The 22,398-nt window shown below is 43.7% G+C and overlaps 1 protein-coding gene across 2 annotated transcripts; it reads left to right on the top strand.

Annotated features, from left to right (window-relative positions):
• The first annotated feature begins 2,181 nt into the window (after window positions 1-2,181).
• Window positions 2,182-19,574, top strand: SFXN2 (sideroflexin 2). 2 transcript variants are annotated; one of them, XM_081191280.1, is made up of 11 exons: window positions 2,182-2,350; window positions 3,057-3,227; window positions 3,935-4,033; window positions 4,892-4,967; window positions 5,381-5,466; window positions 9,677-9,737; window positions 11,961-12,027; window positions 13,418-13,467; window positions 14,962-15,011; window positions 15,358-15,405; window positions 16,593-19,574. In XM_081191280.1, exons 1-11 carry the CDS (start codon window positions 2,190-2,192, stop codon window positions 16,690-16,692), a joined length of 969 nt encoding a protein of 322 aa, XP_081047406.1. In that variant the 5' UTR covers window positions 2,182-2,189; the 3' UTR covers window positions 16,693-19,574. The 2 variants fall into 2 exon arrangements, with proteins under 2 accessions (XP_081047406.1, XP_081047407.1); XM_081191281.1 differs by having other exon boundaries at window positions 3,077-3,227.
• Window positions 19,575-22,398: the final 2,824 nt, after the last annotated feature.

A 22,398-nucleotide genomic window follows, 5' to 3' on the forward strand; every position in this document is an offset into this window, starting at 1 on the left:
TGCAAAGTGTGAGACTATCTAGCATGTGACTGGTGTGTGCAGTTGTCTTCTTACAGGTGGGGAGAAGCTGACACCTGGAGAAAGCTATAGTTTGCTGAGGTAGTACTCACAGATAAATACTGGAGTTGGTGATCCAGATTCACCATTTTCTAATCCTCTCCTTTAGACAAAATTAGGGTTCAGAATCTGAAACAACCAGAGTTTTGCCTGCAGTAGAAGGCCTTCTCTACCTTTTCTAGGGCTTCTCTCCCTTAATAGTGTGTCTCTTTCAATTTCTGGTAACTAAAAGACAGCACTTGTGTGTTTTTCTCTAGCCTCGTTTCCCCCCAGATCTCCCACTTACAGTCCCAGCATAAATCCATTTAACTATACCGATATCCTCCTGTTTATTCCAGCCACCAGTTAGATGAGAATTCTCTACTTGACAGAGACTGCTGCCCATTAACAGAAAGAGTTGAATATTTATCCAGAGGTCAAGGGCAGTTTGTGCCTATACACACTTAATTCTGTTTTGCCTTAGTCATGCCTTTGTAGATCTAATTATTATGTAGCCACAAGGGTAAGCTATACTCTTGCTGAGCATGGTACCTTGACTTAAACTGCCAGTAAAATATTCTACACATCTTGACTGTTAATGAAATTTTATAAATCTTGACTATCTTTTATTCTTCCCCACACTACCTATCACCCTGTTGTCAGATGTGACCTCTCAGAGAGGTTGATATTTTTCCTGTACAAGATATTTTAAATCTTGCCTGTCTTGTTAAATCTCCATTCATTTCTTGCAGTAATTCTTTTTTACTATGTTCATTTAATTTTTCAATACATATACAGTGGTACCTTGGGTTAAGAACTTAATTCGTTCTGGAGGTCTGTTCTTAACCTGAAACTGTGCTTAACCTGAAGCACCACTTTAGCTAATGGGGCCTCCCACTGCCACTTCGCCGCCACTGCACGATTTCTGTTCTCATCCTGAAGCAAAGTTCTTAACCCGAGGTAATATTTCTGGTTTAGCGGAGTCTGTAACCTGAAGCATATGTAACCTGAAGTGTATGTAACCCGAGGTACCACTGTAGTTGGTAATACCTTATACCTCATAAAGACACTGGCCAGGGGCTGTTTGCATAAGAAATTTCTCTTGGTTATAGTTAGTCCTAACCTTTCAGTGGTACTAAGGAGGGCTGCTGTTTAATATTTTAACAGAGTATGCATAGAATTTCTTTGGAATGTATAGCAATTACCTTAGCAAAGATTATGCTGTAGATTCCATACATGCTGAGTGTACGATATGTGAACAACAAGGTAATAAAGTCCTCCCTCCCCTCTGTGTATTTCTGTGGCTGAAAAGTCACAGTGTGATCCAGTTCATGCCAAAGTTCATAGCATGAACAAATAAATAACTTGTTCTTTGGAGAGTGGGATTTTCACAGAATTTCCCAGCCTCTTTTCTTAGTTGCATTCCTTTGAATCTAATAGTTTCATTTTTCAGGCACACCTTGAGACTCTGTATAACACACACACACACACACACACACACACACAGGTATATATCACCAATTTATAGGTTTCTAATTTATAAAACTTGTGGAGACCATCAAGTTTTACACCAAAAACTGGTATCAGTCACCACAATTCCACCTTGCCATCATGGCCATCACTTATGTGCCAGGCATGTGTCACTCATTCCGCACATCTTTATCCTTCCTGGACCTCTGTGTGTTTGTGGCAAAATAGCCATAGCTGGATAAACTGGTTGCCTGACACGCACCATTTAAGCACTGTGCCCCCTCAGTCTCTTCTAGGGGTTCCCTCAGTCCTCCGGAGCAGATTTGAGGAGTTCACAGGAGAGTTCTTTAGTGCAAGTGGAGATGGTTGTGCTGATGGGATGCATTATTGCCCTTCCTATGGCAATAGCACCTGTTTATTTAAAAAGAAAGTGTGCAACAGTTGCATTTCCTACCAGTGTCTTGCAGTGGTGGCGGGGCTTCCTCTATTTCACATAGGAGAATGGACAGGACAGCTAAACCATCAGGGCAAGAGTTAACACAGATTCATCCTTTCTCAAAACTCCATAGCTTTTAAAAGGGCAGTCGCCATCTCCAGGTGCCAGCCATAATCCTTGGTTTTATTTGGGTAAACCATGGAGCTCATGCACTGACCTGTGGATTCCTTTTCTACTCTGCAGTAAAATGGCAGCCAGTGTAACCACATTTAACATTGACATCCCTCGCTGGGACCAGAACACTTTTATGGGGCGCGTGAAGCACTTTTTCAACGTCACGGACCCAAGGACGCTGCTGGTGTCGGAACATGAACTGGATTCAGCAAAGGCATTGGTGGAGAGCTGCAGGTAGCCTGGGCAAATAACAATGGTTTTTAAAAAAACAAAACACATTTGGCACTCTTGCATGATCCAAGCATAGATCATATTCAGGTTTATTCACAAAACTGGTGGCACACTGTCCTTGTTACTCTAGAGTCTATTACAGAAAACGTGAATACCTGAATACATTTTCAAACCTCGATCTGATGAGAGAGGCAACACTTTAACAGAATTTCTCTATCCTGGACCTGGTGTTGAAAAAATACCACAAAGGACATGTAGGGATTTAGACACTGTTGCTCAGTCCCTGCTCCTGCCCACCTAGCAGTTCAAAAGCACGTCAAAGTGCAAGTAGATTAATGGGTACTGCTCCAGCGGGAAGGTAAACGGCGTTTCCATCCGCTGCTCTGGTTCGCCAGAAGCAGCTTAGTCATGCCGGCTACATGACCCGGAAGCTGTCTGCGGACAAACGCCAGCTCCCTCGGCCAGTAAAGTGAGATGAGCACCACAACCCCAGAGTCGTCTGCGACTAGACATAACGTCAGGGGAACCTTTACCTTTTTAAGAATATATGTGTGTGTGTGCCTGTGCATCTGTGCGCTCTGTGAGAGTGTTTCTCCCAGATTCCCAGTGCTTAACTTTGTAGCAGAGGGAGGGTGCTGCTATTTAGTTTGGAGGTTCGAGGTATTAGAAAAATGGTGCTGGAACAGTTACTTCTTTCTCATGCCTGCAGGGCAGGCATTGTGCCTCCAGGAACCAACCAAGAGCAGCTGTTCTATGCCAAGAAGCTTTATGACTCCGCTTTCCACCCTGACTCTGGTGAGAAGATGAATTTGATAGGGAGGATGTCCTTTCAAGTCCCCGGGGGAATGGCTATCACAGGCTGCATGCTGCAGTTTTACAGGTATGATGGGAGGAGTGTTGTTTCAGGAAGTTGCTTTTGTGAGACATGGAATACTGGGTGTTCATTCCTTTCAAGCGCTGGTGATCTCAACTGAATTTTGAAATCTGTTCCTTATCGTGCCTGCGCTACTTTCTCCCATTTTTATTCCTGTTCTAGAGTTGCTGTCAGGTGCTACATTAACAGTGAAATGTTTTTCAGGCAATTAATCCTTAGCACTATGCACCTGCTATTTTATTGCAGAAATTAGTAGCAGACACTAATTGTAACTATGGCTGCAATCCAGATCCCACTTGCATGTGAGCAGGAGCCATTGAATTAAATAAGATTTACTTCTGAGTAGACACAGGTAGGATTAAACTGTAAAGGAAACTTCCGAGAGGATTTGAACACAGGCAGAGTCTATGCATGGGCTGAGCAGACAGACAGTGCACTCACAAAGTCATATCTGTGTGCAGCCAGTGCATTTAAAACACTAAGCCCCAAACCATGGCTTAGCTCAGCCGAACAACCAGGAGTCTGCACATTTGCTTGTTCACTGTAAGTCCTGCTTTGGCTTGGCGTTGCATCCAACTAAAGGCCAAGTCTGATAAAGGTGAACACCTTGGGCCAGAAAAATGATAACAGTGGTGTCACTTCTGGTTATTTAAATGGATGCACAATTCTATTCTGGTTTCTGGATCTTTTTTCTCTCACTCCCTTCCCTACAGGACAGTTCCAGCTGTAGTTTTCTGGCAGTGGGTGAATCAGTCTTTCAATGCCATTGTGAACTACACCAACCGGAATGCTGCCAGCCCCATCTCCCTCAAGTGAGTACCTGTTTAGGGTTACCTGATGGCATGAGGCAGGATTCACCTAACCAACCCCATCAACAGAAGGCCTTCCACTTACACAGCGGTGCTTCCCCCCTCTCTCTTCGCCTGTACAACCCCTGGAATTGGCTCTGGGAAATGGACAGGAGAATCTCCCGAATAGCATGCAAGGAAGGAGGGGGATGATTCCATCTGGAGAGCAGGTGGAACAACTGGAAGTGAGCAACACTGAATTTCACTCAGTCTTTTAGCAAGTCAGGCTTGTTGTCTGGCTTAAGCTAGGATTTGCTCTATCAGCTGGAATAGTTTGACTACATTGGCAGGAAGTGCCCTCTGGGGAAATTGGATGATGCAAACAAATTGCTATGCATCCATTTGTCATAGTAACCCAATCAAGTTGATAGGGTACTTGGCACTTCTGAAACGGGCTCCAGTGAACAGAGCATGGTGGTACTTTTAGAGTGGCAGAATCAAAGACCTCATTTCTTATTGCCCCTATGTGTGATATTCATAGCTTATTCACATGGATGGCTTAACTTCAGACTGTATGATGGTAGAAGAGGCTGGTATGGTATGGGGAAGAGGCTGTTGTTAGGTAACTTGATGCTCTGTCTACAGCAATAGACTTCATGGTGGTTCTGTTTCCCCTCCCATTGGATCACAGAGCTAGAGTTGGAAAGATTCTTGATGTCTTGTGTCTATTGGAGAGCCAACAGTGTAGGGATGGCAGGTGGTGAATAAGCCTGCCACAGTAAGACCACACTGGTGGTGTGGAGGAGTCCCTCTGTTGCACAATTCATGAACTGAGATGGACTGTCTATGGACCTAACCTGTTTGCCCTTTGGATGATTCCAGGCAAATTGGAGTTGCTTATTTCACTGCTACCAGCACCGCCTTGGCAACTGCCGTAGGACTCAACCTTTACACCAAGGTATCGTAGGAAAATGCTTCGTTCTTCTAACCACAAAGGGGCAGCAAGGCTGCAGGCGGGGAGGCAATCTTCCTCCAGTGTCTTTGGAGCTGTGGAAGTGTGATTGTCTGCTTCTTATGCATCAGCCTTGGGAACTGTACATTGGGATAATGGGAAGGCACACCATCCTGGACGCAGCTTATTTTGGCTGTGAGATGTGTCCCATCCCTTCCTTCCTTGGCTTCAACTGTTGCACAGTGTTATTGTAAGCAGATGTGTATTCATTATAAGAATTTGGGGAAAGTGGAATAACTCTTGGTATTAGGCATACAGGGCCTATGGTATCCATAGTATAGGCACTGTGTCCTTCCTGAAAACACACAGAGTTCTGAAGATCTGGTCCTCCTCCTAATTGCACTCCTGTCTCCTTGCAGAGAGCACCATCCCTTGTGGCACGCTGGGTCCCCTTTGCAGCGGTAGCTGCTGCCAACTGCGTCAACATCCCCTTGATGAGGCAGCAGTAAGTCTCTAGGTAGAGCTCAAATGGCCTTTTAAGGCGGGAGGGGTGAAGGGGTGAGCTGTAATGTCATGATGCTGTGCTCTGCTTGCCATCCACAGCCCAGGCCTTTGCTTCAAAGGAGGAATTCTGCTTTACCTAGCAGTAAAGGCATTTGCCTGGGAATAAGGACACCTGAGTTCTCCCCGCTCCTCCAGTATCTAATAATAACTCACTTGCTCACTCATACAGCTGCTTTCCAAAGTCACTGCTGATAGCAGAAGAGGCAGCAGGGTAAACAAACCAGAAAGGAAGCTCCATTTCCTTCCCAAAGTGTATTTACTTCTCTGGAGCTGATTGGGCCTCCATTTAAACTACTAATCTTAAAATCCTGGGCATTAGGTATCTAAACATAGACACATTGAGTGCTGGTTCAAAAATACTATGGGAGGGACCATTTTTGTTGATGAAAACACAAACTAATTTCATGTAGTGTGTCATGGAGTATGTCCTAAGATGTGGGTGATAAGTCCTTATTGTTCTTTCAGCATCCTACTATTTTTCACCATTTGCACTACATTTCCGTGCGTGTGTGTGTGTGTGTGTGTGTGTGTGTGTTGTGTGTGTGTTTTTAACCTTCAGACATAAGTTTATACTCATTGAAGAGCTTTAAGCTTTTGCATGATAGGTGTGGACAGTAGTCTTCCACTGTTGAAATGGTTTCCTGTCTCCCCGGACAGTAAACTTGCATCATTCCACTTACTTCCTGTACATTTTGCTAATATTGTATAACTTATCTTATCCTCAGCTGAACTTGCATATGTTATGACCCTACAAACCAGTTTCTTTGCAGCAGCATCCCAAGGTCCCTTGCTCCCTGCCCTGCTTTTTTTTGTGTGTGTAAATTAATTAGATTCATGAATTCTCTATATAGGTGCAGTTTCACAAATTCAGCATTTTTTAAAAAACAACAGCAAGCCCAAAACATGAGCCACAGTCCCTGGAGGAAGAAGCATGCACATATATAGAACATGTGCAGAGGTTAGGTACCCAGACACAAATGCAACATAAGTGCTGTCTAGATGCATCCTTAAAGCAAAATGCAGAAAAGTGACAGCTAATTATGTGGATTTGGCTGGTTGGTTCTAACCTATTCTATGGAAAATCCAGTACTACTGCCATTTTGACCTCTCTGCTCAAATTTTCCCAGCCCACAATCCCGTATACTACAATACTCTGTTTTCTTTGTTCACTTAGAAAATAAACAGTTGGAATAGTTTAAAACACAATGTCAATTAGTATTATTTACCAGTTGTTAAAATGAGAGCACAAACCAGAGTCAGATACAATTTTAATATATTGCCTAAGGACTAAGTCAGCAGGGTAATTGAGGCATCAGTGATTCAGAGACAAATGGGAAAAATCAGTTCTACTAGGCTGAATTCTCATTGCTCTTTATTTTGGATTTGATGAGGTAATCATTATACTCTGGTTACACAAAATATAAATCAAATTTTCCCCATGATTGCCTTTTTACTTTTATGTACAACCAGTGATGGTTAAAGGAAAATAACTTGGCTTGCAATGAACTTAATTGCCATGTGAATGAGATTACAGCAGCCACCCTTAGTGACATGGGCAAAAACAGTAACTTAATTAGACACATGAAATACACAGCACAGGGCATGCAGAACCGACCTGCCCAGAATAAAGAAATGCAATGATGGACATTAAAACAAGTGGTAGGCCCCAGGTAGAATGCATACAGAAGTCAAATCTTAAGATTACAGAAATATGTTAAAATTCTGCTCTGCTTACTGCTGGTTACGCAGTTGTGGTAGGGTTTTTAATGGCTGTGTAGTGTGCTACAAAGAGAGGTAATCTATTCCTGCTCACAGCCACAACCATCAGGCATCCATTTCAAACACAGCTCCTTCTTGGCTCTCTGTGTCACCAGAATACTCTGATACCCCAGCTCTATTCTGCCTCTGTCTGCAAAAATGAAATGGGCTCACAGTAATGCTTGAGATGTCACCTTCTTACTGAGCCAGAAACTAGTTGCAAGATGTTTTCCGTGGCTTTTGTTGATAGATTTCTCCCTTAAATCAAGGGGAAATATTGCAGTGATAGACTTCATTCAAATGGAGGCAACTTTTTTTAAAAAAGGAACTATGAACATAGTGGATAAGCACTTTGTCCAGGCGTTTAATTTGCTGGAGGGGGTGCTAGTTGCAGTAGTACAAATGCTTCCTTTAGTTTTCCAGATGTGTTCCGTCTTCCATATAAATATTCGGATGAATATGTGAAATAAATCGATTTAGTACGGAAATCCAATGACTCGATATGTATGCAGGTTTTTCCTTAACGGGGGCCACTAGGAGGCAGCAGTGCACCATCAAGTTGGTTTCAGATGCTTCGTTGTCTTGTGAGATACACCATCTCAGCAATAGGATGCTCATCATACTGATGAAGCACAGTAGCCTGCAAGGGATTTAAGAGAGTTTTTAGAGGATATTACCATGAGACCCTGCAGTGTTCTGTGAGCAGATTTTTCCTAATTCATTAGTGAAAAACAGAGCCTTGGGTTTCCAAAACAAGAAAGCATATCAGCACAAAACAAGCCATGTGATTGGGAGGAAGATGGGGTGAGGGTTCAGATCTGGAAGAGTTACCTTGAGTTGAGAACTTTGTCCCAGGATGAGTACGGAAATCGTGTGCCGGCGGTGCAGCAGCAGCAAGAGGCCCCATAAATGAAAGCAGTTAAGAACAGTTTCAAGTTAAGAATGGACCTCCGGAACAAATTAAGTTCATAACTAGAGGTACCACTGTATATAGGACCCCAAGGTCCACAAACTTGAACGAGCTACAAATGGAGGCTTGGGGGGGACATGTGTACACTCAGAACTAATGAACCAGAGTGCCTCTGGGTACGTGTGCAGCTCAATAATTTGTTTTTGGTACCTGAGCAAAGCTCATACTGCTTTCATACACAAACACGCCCGATACAGCTTTCTGCCTCAAGTTTTGTTTATTTCAGCATCTTAATTTAGAAGGGGTGAGTGGATTTCTTGCTGTTTGGAGCTGGGACTGACTTGCTGATCTACTGCAAGTTGACCGTAGCTGTGCCAGTTGATTCTGACTGTCCTATAACCAACTCTTAATGCCTCCCCACCAGGGACGGAGGAAGGGGGGTGCAGTGGGGGCGGATCGCCCTGGTTGCCTTCACTGAGGGGGCTGACATTTGGCATGACTCCCAAGCCTACCCCCAGCCGTCGGGGGAAGGGGAGAGCTGTACCACTTTGCCAGTGGCATTCCTCCCCTCCCCCTTCGTTTTGACAGCTGGAGGAGGCTTGGGAGTCACAGGCGGGCGGCACGCTGAATGTCTGCCATCGGCGGCTCGCTCCACCCCCAGCTGCTGGGTGTGCATGCCGTTCTGTGCACCCAAGCAGCTATCCCGCGCCTGGGAGGGCACCCTCCGCGCCCCACCCACCTCAGGAGTGCGCCCACCCTGGGCAGAGTAGTCATATGCTCCACCACTGCTCCCCACCACCGCCCTTATGTCATTTTAAGGTAATGGTGGCTTAGGGCTTTCTTGGGATTGGGAATCTGGGTCCTTTTGCTGTTCTAGGCATCCCCTCATGTTTCATTTATTTATTTTATGTATTTATTAAATTGATATACCACCCTTCAACTGAGGATCACAGGCTCATTTACAATATAAAAACAGGAAATATGTAAAATAATGGCAGACAAAATAATACCCCCTATGTTTAAATTAGCCAAATTAATTGGCTTAATTAGCCAATGGCCGGGAGAAGAGGAATGTTTTTGCCTAGTGCCTAACGATATATAATTATGTCATAATTTCATGACATAACCAGAGAGCCTCAGACAATGTCTGAGTCAGACAGAGTTGGTGTCTATTGTTTGCACATACATAAAAAAGTGAAATGTGATGTTCTGAGAATCCACTTGTAGCGGAGTCTTGCTATAGTTTCTATCTCCTGTGTTCTCTTTGAGCTGCTCTTCAAGGCTCTCTCTTTCGGTGGTTTGCTGTGAGGATCATGAGAATGAAGGCTGAATGTCCTGACCAAAGTAGGGGTGTTTGTTGCGCAGAGGGAAGGAAGAAGCATGTTTCACATGCTAAGCGTGGTGGTCTCAAAAGTGTGGATGTTCTAAAGTTCAGCATGGTCAGTCGCAATGTCTGAGATGGTGTGTTTGTGTTCGCATTTAGGGAACTCATAAATGGGATCACAGTGACTGATGAGAACGACAACCCTCTGGGCAAGTCCAAGGTAAGTACCATCATCATCTCAGGAGTTTGGAGATGTAGAGTCATCATTGCTGTGTTTGGAGGAACAAAGCATTTGGAATTTGTCTTGCCGGTGTGGCTGACAGCCAAAGGAACTGAGAGACCTGGATATGCAGGCACTTCGGGTTTTTAGAAGATGCTGCCCTTTTTGTGTACTTGCCGTGCCCCTTTCAAAGTGCTCCACAAGATAGCACTTTTGCAAGGGGCTTTGCCTACATGTCAATCATGGCCAGCAAGAGGTGGAAGAGAGAACAGTCTGACCTGCCAGCCGGATCCAGAGCCCCACCTCTGACTTTGAGTAGGCAGGGGGAACCTGCAGCTCTCTGGATATTGCTGAATTCCCAACCTTCATCAGCTCCAACCAGCATGGCTCTTTATCAGGTATAGTGGGAACTGTAGTCCAGCAACATCTGGAGGGCTACAGGTTCTCCATCCTTGCCTTAAAGATTTATTTGTGCGCATGTCCAATAAACTTTCATAGGCCATAACCTTTTGTCAGGTGATATTCTTGGGGAAGTGATGGCTGCTTCAGATAAGTGGGTCTTCGCATCCCAAGAGAACCAAACCTATCTATCTTGTGGAGTTGGGGTGGTGGTCACTGCCTTGGACTCCTGCCTGCTTATGATTTTAAGGGTTCTTGCTTTAAGCTTCTAATCTGCCTTCCGACCCTGAGAGCTGGAGCAGTACTCAAAAATTGCTTTAGCAGGGAACAAGATATGTTTCAGCTTGCATTGGCACACACCATGCATTCTTCATGACACAGATGTCTAAAGAAAGAACCCAGAATGCAGATGCTATGCAGATTCTTTGTAGGTAGCATTGGACGCTCTGCTATTCCCAGTTCTGCTACAAATAAAGCCCAAGCGGCATATTTTTGTATCTCTTGCTCTGCCGAAACACGAAGCTTGTTGACCTTCAGATAATACTTTTTAAAAGAAACATCCTTAGAGAACAGGCCCCTACTTGCAGGCTGAAATCTGGCACAGGGAAAACAATGGAGACAAGGGTAAATAGGGGGAGGACGTGCAGTGATTTCAGTTCGTTACAGCATTCGGACAGCATTCTTCAGCTGGAACTCTGGTGAGACAATGTCAGCCCAGGCAAGAGATGACCAGGGCATAGTTCAGTTTTTGCTGAGATGCCAGAGAGGAAGGGCTGTGTTTCTGTGGTGTTGTAAATCGGGGTGGGTAACATCTTTTCTTTGCCAAGGGCCACATCCCCCCGGGAAGATCAGTGGGGGTGGGGGTGTCACGTGCAGTTAGGGAGCAAATGTAGTCCTTCTCTCCTTCCCTCCCTTTCTGCCAACCCCCTTTTCTCTTCCTTTTTGTTCAGCGAGCTGCTGGAGCAGGGTCAGATCACTTGCTTCCATTGCTTCATCCGTATGAGCTTCTTCCTTCTCTCTCCCACCAAGGGCTGCAGTTTCCCAACCTCTCTTGTAAAAGGGAGAAGTGACATGAGCCGGCTATAGACTGAATATGAGGAACAAAAGAGAGAGACGTGCCCATCGTTATCTCCCAGTTTAACAGAACAGACAGTGCTGCTGTTGGTGTGGATCCAAAGAGAGAACAGATTGGAATGAAAGATCAGAAGTTTGGTGTTGCACATGTTGAGCTTGAGATGACGATGATGGATCCCTAAAGAAGCTTAAGTGACTTGGGCAGCAGTGTGGGATTTGATGAGGTCACCCAAAGGCCATGTGTCGAGAAGAGCAGAGGGCCAAGAGCAGAGTCCTGTAGGGCACCAACAGAGAGAGGGAAAGCAGAAGATGGGCTTGCCACTGTAGCAGGAGTAGGGAACCTGTGGATGTTGCTGGCTTACATCTTCTGTCATCCCTGACCATTGGTCATGCTGGCTGGGGCAGATAGGAGCTACAGCAACATCTGGAGGGCCACAGGTTCTGCCCTCCTGTCCCATGGGAACATCAAGGTACACTGGAGCATTTGTAGCTGTTGGAGCCATGTTTAATGTATCCCTATTTTCGGTCAGAGGGTTGTGCTGTCTCTGTAGTCCTTCATTTCCCATCCTTATCTATCCTTTCTCAAAATTTAATAGCCATGAAAGTGCCCTTCTGAGTGTTGGAGACAGACTTAAACCAAGAAGTCGCCAGCCCAGGCATTTCCCCTCTTTGCCTGATGCCAGCCATTCTGAGATGATTGGTCCTCTATGTGTGTCATCATTTGAAGAACAACATGACTCTTTCTTTCAGAGAGCTGCGATCAAGGGGATAACTCAGGTGGTGGTTTCCCGCGTCGCCATGGCTGCTCCTGGCATGAGTAAGGCAAAGCCTTTGAACTATAGCTTGGCAAGTAGATTATGGGATGGGCACCAATGATGACACATGGATTATTAGTGTAAGATAGCTTCAGCTGAGGAGGAGGAGGAGGATAGGCATGAAGTTTTACCTCCAGTAATGATCTCTCTTAAGAAGCAGACCAAACTATGGTCTGCAAGCTCCCCTCAGGAAGATTGTAGAACACTTGAGAATACCTGTACCTTGGCCCTACACTCAACTTCCCTCATGGTCCACCCCAGCTGATTTGTTCTGATCTGGCTGATTGGGGCCATATTTACTGAACAGACTGGCAAGCCCTAGAGCCTGTACTGTATTTTGTTTTACTTTCATAACACTGCATTGGTGTAGTGTACTAATTTTCCCCTATAATTTTGCCAGTTCAGGGGCCAATGATTTTCATAATATGGTACTTGTTTTGATAATGATTTGGTGGTGGTGGGGGTGTATTTAAGTGAACTGCCGCAATTCACAATTGGTCCTCGAGGGTGGGTAGTGGCAGAATTGAGAACCACTGCTCTAGTGAGTAATATTGTGGGCTTTTGAAACTGTATTTCATCTGGCTCTTACTTTGGTGTTCAGAAAGCAAACTGCTCTAATGCGGAAGAGACTCATTATGCTAAGACCCCCCCACCCCCCAATGAAGTTTCTATAATAAGGCCTGTCTACCTTGGGGAATCTGAGTAATTCCCTTCCCCATTCCCCTCATTTGTATCTTACAAGCCTAAAGCTGCAAGAGAATACTTTCTGAGCATGTGGCTGTGTGCTGTTTGCTTATTGCACTGCAGGGCTAGGCTGAGGAAGAGCTTTTAAAACTAGTTGTACATGGAAATTTATTCATCATACTTTAATAGATGGCTAAGAAGTCGCCACTGGAGGAACCTTGCCATCTTTTATCTGTTTGGGCATTCTGATGTGGCTAAGTCCTTCCAGACTCCCAGCATAAAAGCACTTCAAACCAGAAGAGGTTTGTTGCAGAGTGCTTGAAATATCTTCAGTGCCATAAGCATTTGGACGTGTATTGATTATAAACCATTTAAAGTGCTGTTAATAGGAGCACCTGCAAATGTGGTGATGAGCTGCTCAGTGAAGAAGCTATTGCCCACTGTTTGTTTGTTTTGGGGGTTTTGTATCTTGCATGCCATTAGTTCCCTTGAGCCGGGATACATGGGCATTATCAGGAAAGAAGAGTCCTCCTGGGTGGACTCCAGGGAGAGATATTTTGTGTCTGTGTGGCTTCTTAAAGTCAGGCTGCTCCGCTGCTGAAGTTTACATAGCATGCATACATGGAGTGGCGGAGAAGCGGGGAAGGGAAGGCTCTTTAATATCCCACATCTCTTCTTAGAATAAACTGATGCTCTCTTTTTCTCCAGTTTTGTTGCCCATCATAATGGAGAGACTAGAAAAATATCCTTTCATGAAGGTAAGTAGCTCTAGAAGTATACCTTAACACCATTTTCTGCCCTCTGTATGGAAAATGAGTACCATTTTCCCAATTTAAAAGGGGGATAGGACGGATCCACAAAACTATTGGCTGATTGGCTTGCTGGCTATCTTCTCAAAGCTATATGCACAGTATCACCTTCAAAAATTATCAGACTGGTTGCAAAATAACATTATTAATGAATAACAAGCAGGATTCAGAGGAAGACACAGCGCCATTGATGAATGTTTTACTCTGAACCATATTGTAAGGAAATAAACTAAGAACATTAAGAATAATCTTTATGTAACCTTTATTGATCTTTCTGCTGCATTCAACTCTATTAATTGAAACAGACTGTGGAAGAAATTTCAGATTGCTAACCCTGACTGCAGGCTTCTGCTATTGATCCAAGAACTATACAGCAATACAGAAATGAGGATCAGAGATGGTTTAAATGACTGGTGCTTTTAAAATGTCTTGAGTGAAGCAAGTTGCATTCTGGCTTCCACTCTTTTAAATTTTTATAGTAATGATCTGTTGCCATATATAGCCAACGCAAACTCCCTCTCTCCAGTAATTAGAAATAGAAAGCAATCAATATTGATGTATGCAGATGATTTAGTTCTCCTCTCTCTTTCTCGATTGGGCCTCAAAAATCTCTTGGAGGTGTTCAGCACATACTATAAACAGGAAAGCCTATCTATAAATTCCTCTAAGACCAAGATTATGATTTTTGGCAGTCGTAGGTATAAATGGTGCTTAGATCAGCAAACTGTAGAACAAACTTGCTCATTTATATACCAGGGTATAGTCTTTAGTGAAACCCTCTCTTGGCTGTGGCATATGGAAGCAATGAAAGTCTTGGAAGGGCCAAGAGAAAATGGATCTAGTTGTAGCAGCACAGAAATAGGTTGAATAGCAGAAAAAGCTTGTTCACCATGAGATCTACCGGTCAGTGGAACAACTTTCCACTGTAATGTGGTGGAGTTGCCAACCCACTTTTACAGTGAAGTTTGGTAACCTGTGTCAGATTGATTGATGCTAGAGAACCTTTAATCAGTTCAGGATGCTAGATTGGGTCTATGGTTATCACATTAAACCTAAACAATGTCTGATTTCCCACAAGCCTCTATCCTATAGCTTGTCCGTTTGAATTTTACATGGTTTTATCTCTTGGAACAGCTCTGTAAATTTAGCACTAGGGCAGACTGGCCGCCAAAACACTGAAGCAAAACCTAGCCACTTTCTGACTTCCATAGTATGTGTTCAGCATTGTCAGATCCCAACAGAAAAGAGGGCTTGGATGGGGAACATGTGGCTCTCTAGATGTTTGATGTACTATTGTCCCCATCATCTGTGACCATTGGCAATGCTTGCTGGGGCTGATAGGAGTTGGCACCCAACTTCAGCTGGAAGGCCATGGGTTCCCACCGTTGTACTAAGGTATGAAAGTTTGGTTTCTTACTTTCTTATCTGTTGCTTTCTTGGCAGAAAATCCAGGTTCTCCATGCCCCATTGCAAACGATACTTGTTGGAGGGTTGTAAGTATTATGTGTGTCATATTGCCTTCATGAGTACTAACCTAAGGCACAGACGGCAAAACTAAATGTGGTGGGTAATGGGTATGGTATAAAACAGCTCTTTAGATACCCACAAGAGACTTTACAGGTTACTTCTGTAGCACAACAGCTGTTGAGTGACCAGGTGATTTCAGATGAGGAAAAGCAATGGGGAGTAGCCAAGATGCAATAGTAGCGTTTCTGTGTGAAAAATTCTTCCATGTGTATAGCCTCTCTCTTAGCAGTTTTGAAGGTGGAATAGCAATGCTGGGTTTGCTGTCTAGAAAAAATTGAACCTTATTTCTAACAGTCTGCCTTTGCCTTGTAGCCTTGTGTTCATGGTCCCGGTTGCCTGTGCACTCTTCCCACAACGAAGGTACAAGTCTTAGTCCTCTCTTTTTTCTTACATTCTCTTTGTTGACTTCCCTATACAATTCTGGTATCTTCCTGGCTTGGGAGGGCAGCATTGCCACATGTCTTCAACCACATGTGCCTTCAGCTGATTGATATTTGCTCATCATTTTGTGAGCAGGCATAGTATAATTTAATAATTACCTCATCTTTCCCACACAGGAATGATTCATGTTGGTGTGTAGCCAAAATTGCAATTCACTCCTGTGCCATGTTTACTCTAATATGAAATCCCACAAGTTCAATAGGACTGGCTTCCTAATTGGTGACACTGAATTTTCTTGAGAAAGAAGCCAGCAGAAGGATTCTGGACTAACTAAAGAGATTCTCTGGCCTCTTAGCTTGGAGTGGGGGGCACTATGTGTGTGGCTCTTTAATTCAGTGTGGTCCCTCTGCACATCCATACACAAGCAAAACTGTGGACTCTGTACATAACTATTTACTATATTTACTATTTACGATAACATTTACTATGGCACTGGTTCCCAGACATTTTCTAAAGAAACGCACCAACAACATTTTGTCTTTGACTGGGACTTATGTGTCAGTTCCTCTCAGGATGGGTTTTGCAGACAAGCCTTGCGATGCACACACATAATTATGGATTCTACCATGTGACCTAGTTTGCAAGAGAGCATATTAAGTGATTCACTTAATACTGATTTCAATATCTGCCTCCATTTTTCTGTTCTCACTCTTCGGGAGAACAAAGCCAAAGGCAGTTTTGCTGCCAGCTTGAAATCCATGTTGCCTAGACTCTCCTCAGTGCTCTAGAAACGTGACACAAAGAGCCTGGCAGCAAGTGCAGCTGCAGACTGGCTCTCCTAAGCAAGCCTCTGCTTCATCAAACTGTTCAGTTAAAATTTACAGCTAGCACCAGGAAAGCCGATTGTGAATGGTTTCTTTACCCATAACAGGGGAGTAGCCAGTCCTTGTCCCACCTGCTAGACTACAGTTCTCTCTTCATTCCTTTAGGGGAGACCTGGCAAGATTAAGTGACTTGCCCAGAATTATAGAAAAGTAGTGCATGGCAGGGTACAAAATCTTACTTGACTTTTTTTGCACCTAATTGACTCCCATTCCCATGTCACTTTATACTAGGCAGCCTTGAGCTACATAGAGGACCAAGTCTTTTCTTCTTTTCCTTTCCAGCTCCATTGCCCTTTCACATTTGGAGCCTGATCTCAGGCAATCGATTGTGGCCAGACATGGAGACAATGTGCCTTATGTCTATTTTAACAAGGGATTGTGAATGAAGCCTCTATCTCGGGAGCTGCCTGGACCTGCACTCGTGCTCTGCCTTTGAGCTTCCGAGAAGCGTCTTGTTAGCCATTGTGAGAAATGGGGTGCTGGGCTAGTTGGACCTCTGGCCTGATTCAGTCTGGCTGTTATGAAGCTCTTAGCTGTGCAGCACTCCTCACAGGGATAGGTGTTGTAACCTCACTATGGATTTTTCCTCCACCTTCCCGGCCATATAGTTCCTGCCCCGTTCTGATACGTTATCTGTATTCTATGCAACTTTGGGATTTCCAACTGGGTGCTGCATTTTGTCTTTCCAAGGCAATCTCTGCCAAGCTTATCTTTGTCAAAATCTGTCTTGGTTCCTAAAGGGTACAAAACCTCCAAATAGATGTGAAATGGGGAAGTTACTGTGGGCTTCACACTGGATGACTCAAAATCAAAATATAGGTCTACATCACTATGGTGTTGATTTGCTCATGTGCCTTCAGATGGACCAATTTCCTCTGCTTAATCATTGAGATAAATCGTGTAAATGTAGGTGACTTGGGGTCAGTGTAGGAAATTATTGTTTAAGCACACCCTGCAAAAGGTGGTCAACTTGTGACCTCCATGTGTTGTTAGATTCCAACTCCCATCAGCTGTAGCCAGCATGACCAGCTGTCAGGGGTGATGGGAGTCAAATCAAATATCCTTTATTAGGCATAGCAAACCACACATTAATCAAACAGACACCGTATACAAATTGTGCAAAATACGAGCTCAGCATAACAAGGTTTGTCCCAATCAGATTTTTAACTCCAGAGAAAATCAATTTGCATAAATAATACAATACAACACTACCACTTCACCGATCAATTAAGAACCACTAAATCTTTTTATAATGGACCGGTCTTTCTACATGGGCAGCACTCAAAAATTCAGCCACTATTAAGTTATTTGATCATTAATAATGGGAGTCATAGTCCACCAACATCTGGAAGGCTATAGGCCCAAACTCAAGTCAAACAAGAGAATGGGACTAGAATTATGTTTCTGCCACCACTTCTTTTCAAGAACCACAGTGGGACATATATTTTCTATGCAGGCACAGATGGGCTACTGGGGAGAGAGGTGAATGTGAAACCTGTTTTGTTTTTTCGTTTGGAAAGATGAGCCTATATGTTCTGCCTCCCCAGTATTCCTTTCCAGAAAAAAATAATATTCCACCAGCTCATGCAGTGGCAACCTAGTTCTCCCTGAGAAAGTAAACTAGGGGTGGTGAATTATTTTCAGCCCAAGCACTTAGAATCATAGAATTGTAGAGTTGGAAGAGGGACCCTGAGGATCATCTTGTCCACCCCCCTGCAATGCTGGAATATGCAGCTGTCCCATATGGAGATTGAACCTGTAACTTTGCCATTATCAGCACCATGCTCTAACCAACTGAGCTGTCCACATTGCCTTCTGGTCAATCTGCTGGGGCCCACAGGCCAGTGGTGGATGGAGCCAGAGGTGAAAGTGGGCAGAGCAACAAATGTAAAGCACACCTTTTCACTATAGGCTAGGGTCTACACACACACAAACCTCCCCCCTCCAACCTCCCTCTAGGCATGCAAGAGGCCGTGTAAGAGTTCAAGAACACGTTGCAGACAGGCAAAAACACTCAAAGAAGGTGGGGAGCAGGGCAGGGGATGGCGTGTGACCTGGGAAGATTCTCAAAGACCAGATAGAGATCCAGAGGGCTGCATTTGGCCCTTAGGCTTCAGGTTGTCCATCCCTTTGTCTGGCCTGTACCACTTTAGAGTGTAGGTGAGTGTTCACATAACTGAATGCTTCTCTGTACAAAAAACAGAGACACCCACATACAGCACAGAAAAATAACATGAGTAGTGTAAGGCTAGAAAGGTCACCAGAAGAACATTCATTATGTGTGTTCCCCCACCTGTGCTCTGAAGTAATTTCCAAACACAGGTTTGCCACTTTATTGAGAAGTCCAAGTTGCCCAGTTTGCTTAGGCTAGTATTAAGACTGACTCTAAATAGTTGACATTTCCCATGCTGATTCTTGGCACCACCCGGGGTTAACAGAAAAGCAGCTGTGGGGCCTACGTGCAGACACATGCTGTCCGTGCAGCTGGTTAAGGATGCAAATAGCGCATATTTTCTACCTCTCCCAAACCAGGGTGTTGCCCTGTTCTGGAGACAACACACATCTGATGCTCCCACTCACTCAGGTGTAAGTTGAGCAGGTCCTTTACTGAAATCTTCTGTCAGCCACATACTCACCAGGTGGCTTTAAGTGAGCCTTAGTCCTGCATCTCAGCCTTAGACCTCATCTCCAACCCATAGGTGATAATACTAACCAATCTTGAAGTTAACTGTTGTAATGATTATTGAACACTTGAAATGTGCTCTTTTTAAATAGTAAATACTTTCATTATGCAAATCAAGTTCTTGCATGCAGAAATTAGAATGCTTGATGGGCGGGAAGACACTCATGCAAGGTATTCATTTAAGGTACACGTGCCAAATTATGATGAGAGTCTGTCCCTTGCTGGTAGATATTTTAAGCAGCAATTTATTTTAAGGATCTGATTTGCCTTGCATTGAAAATGACTGTTTGAATCCAGGAGCTTACTGATTTTTATATGTGTTTTATTATTTTTATGATAAATGTTGCCCAATTGTGTATGTATATTTGTTTATGCTGGTGCTAGCCAAAGTCTGCCATATTGGATGGCAAAGCATTGGAATTTTTTTTGCTTTTTGCCATTCTTGGATTTGTTCAGGATGAACTGACATTCAGTGTTGCTTATTGGGTCAAGAAAAGCTCATGCCATTAATCCTGCCAGGGAAAGGCTTTGTTACATGTATGGGAAAGACAACAGAATAAAACACACTGCAATCTTAGAAACTGTCCCTGGCTCTTCTCTTGTAAACATTTGGAGCCATGAGTCCTTTCTGCTTGTGGTATTTATTCAGCTGTGTGGCTTAGGCTTCTGTAGACCCTACAAACCCATTAAGCCCACTGTGAGTCCCTCAGATGTCTTGGACTACAATTCCCATCCTCTATAGGATTGGCAAAAGCCTGATCTAAGCATTGGTGATAAGAACAAATATTCTTAAATTGCTGTTGCTTTCCTTGATACACACAGCCCAGGAATTCCATGATTTGAACTGGTGACATTCACAGAATCTTCAATATTCTGAGTCACACCTTAATACTCTACTGCATTGGGATTTAAAAATGTTGGGGAACCCTGTGTAGATCCATAGCTGGGGCTTTCTGTAAAGCATGAGAAATCTTCCACTTTCCCAAGTAGTGAAATCTGCTGAGTGACAACATGGAAATCCCCATTGATTTTACTAGGGCTATTATTAGAGTCATTATCTTGGGCTGCTTGTGATATTGGAATGGAATAGATTGAACTGGTTGTGTAAAATAGGTGAATGGGTTGTGGCAGGCATTTCCAGAAGGATGGTAAGGTGATGAGTGTTTCTGCCTCTACTCCAGAACATTTCCCAGCTGCATCTCCTGCAACCTTATTTTATTTTTACTTTACTTAAAGGTAAAGATAAAGGTATACCCCTGACCGTTAGGTCCAGTCACGAACGACTCTGGGGTTGTGCTCTCATCTCGCTCTATTGGTCAAGGGAGCCAGCGTTTGTCCGTAGACAGCTTCCAGGTCATGTGGCTGGAATGACTAAGCTGCTTCTGGCGAACCAGAGCAGCACACAGAAACGCTGTTTACCTTCCCGCCGGAGCAGTACCTATTTATCTACTTGCACTTGACGTGCTTTTGAACTACTAGGTGAGCAGGAGCTGGGACCAAACAACGGGAGCTCACCCCATCGCAGGGATTTGAACCGCCAACCTTCTGATCAGCAAGCCCTAGGCTCTGTGGTTTAGTCCACAGTGCCACCTGCGTTCCTTTTACTTTACTTGGTTTCCTTATTTTCAGCTACACCTCATGCAACCTTATTTTCCAGATGCTTTATGGACTCACTGTTGCTCCAGCTTTGTGCAGATGTCTGTTAGATATCCCTGTTGCTGTTTGAGGGAGGCTTGGGATGATAGACTGGTGACTCCCCAGCCGTTTGTCATCTGTTCTAAACTCCAAGGTCAGCTGATCTCTCTCTTCTTTTTTTTAAAGATATTTATTAAAATTTTCAAGATATTACAAAATGAAAAAAGAATAAAGAAAAATACAAAATAAAAAAACAGTTAAAAACAACTCAATCTTTCCATTACTTATTTTTCATTAGCTTGTTTCCCAGACCTCCTCACGCCTCCCTTTTTTGTATTCCAGTTCAGTTTGTTAGTTCAGCAAATCCTTCCCCTCTTTATTTATCTTAATCTTTAATCTTAAAATATTGTGACATTAAATTTTTACCTATTAGTAATCCATTTTTCATATTCCCTTATAGTATTACAGCTAAAAACCACTTAATTTTTATCCAACATCATTCTAACATTCATTAATTTTACAATATTTCTGTAAATAGTCTTTAAACTTTTTCCAATCTTCTTCCACCGACTCTTCTCCCTGGTCTCGGATTCTGCCAGTCATTTCCGCCAATTCCATATAGTCCATCACCTTCATCTGCCATTCTTCCAGAGTGGGTAGATCTTGTGTCTTCCAGTACTTTGCAATGAGAATTCTTGCTGCTGTTGTGGCATACATAAAAAAAGTTCTATCCTTCTTTAACACCAATTGGCCGACTATGCCCAGGAGACAAGGTCAGCTGATCTCAGACCAAGTGCAATCTGATTTCCTTACTCAAACAAAAGTACTCCCCATCTATCTGACCCTCCACTGAGCTATACAGTTGGATCAAAGGTTAATTATAAGAGGGTCTGCTATCTGCAGCCTGGAGACCTCAGAAAAGGACAAACAAGATGGCTGCAACACTGCAGTGTACTTGATGGTAAAGGCCATATATACCACTTGACAGCAGAGGTCATCATTTGCAGCATTGGAATCGTTTTCTGAGGAGCTGCTTGTATTTCTGCTCTACCTGCCAAATATGCTGTAGATCAGCAATTTTTAGAAGACAGAGCTGTACCTCAAGTCTCAATATTTACCTTGCATTGGCTTGACCGTTGGTCCACTCTGGCTGAATGTTGCAAGAGCTGATGTTCCCTAACTCTGGTAAACAACCTCCACCTCTCTCTGGCCTGATGGCTGAATTGCTTATCTGCTTCTCACTTCTCTTCCTGTCCCCCTTTTGTAATGAGTTGGTTTGCCCTCTCAGGTTTCCTGGATAGGTTTCAAATTCCACCTGACCTCACTGCTTCAGTTTGCAATGTAGCTCAAGAGTTAAGTTTACTCCTGCTGCCCATCTTTCAAATGGGTTATCCTTTATTTGAGTGCTCCCTTAAACATTTTTTGAGGCAGGCATAAAAAAGACACACCCCAAACCACTTTCCCTACAAGAATAAGTACCACTGTATGCCCACATGGTATTGCACAGAAACCCTCATCGTATTCTATCCCTGATCCTTTTCAGATAAGTGGAAGTAGATCAGTCTAAATCCATACTAAGCAAAACACAAATAGAAGCCAACGGAAACTTCCCTCCTGGGCCAAACAGAATATTTTTCAATGGGATGGTAGCAGGGAGGAAGTAAAATGCTCCTCCATGTACACTGTGACTTTGATCTTGCTCGGAGGCCCTCACTGTGGCTGTCTCATAATATTTGAAATGCATATTGGTTCCTTACATGCAGTCAGCAT

Source organism: Podarcis bocagei (assembly GCF_964188305.1).
Source record: "Podarcis bocagei genome assembly, chromosome: 4".
NCBI classification, from domain to species: domain Eukaryota; kingdom Metazoa; phylum Chordata; class Lepidosauria; order Squamata; family Lacertidae; genus Podarcis; species Podarcis bocagei.

Coding starts and splice junctions, on each gene's coding strand:
- SFXN2 (XM_081191280.1), top strand. CDS start 2,190: ATGGCAGCCAGTGTAACCACATTTAACATTGACATCCCTCGCTGGGAC. Junction 5,467..9,676: donor ATCCCCTTGATGAGGCAGCA/GTAAGTCTCTAG, acceptor GTTCGCATTTAG/GGAACTCATAAATGGGATCA. Junction 13,468..14,961: donor AAAAATATCCTTTCATGAAG/GTAAGTAGCTCT, acceptor CTTTCTTGGCAG/AAAATCCAGGTTCTCCATGC.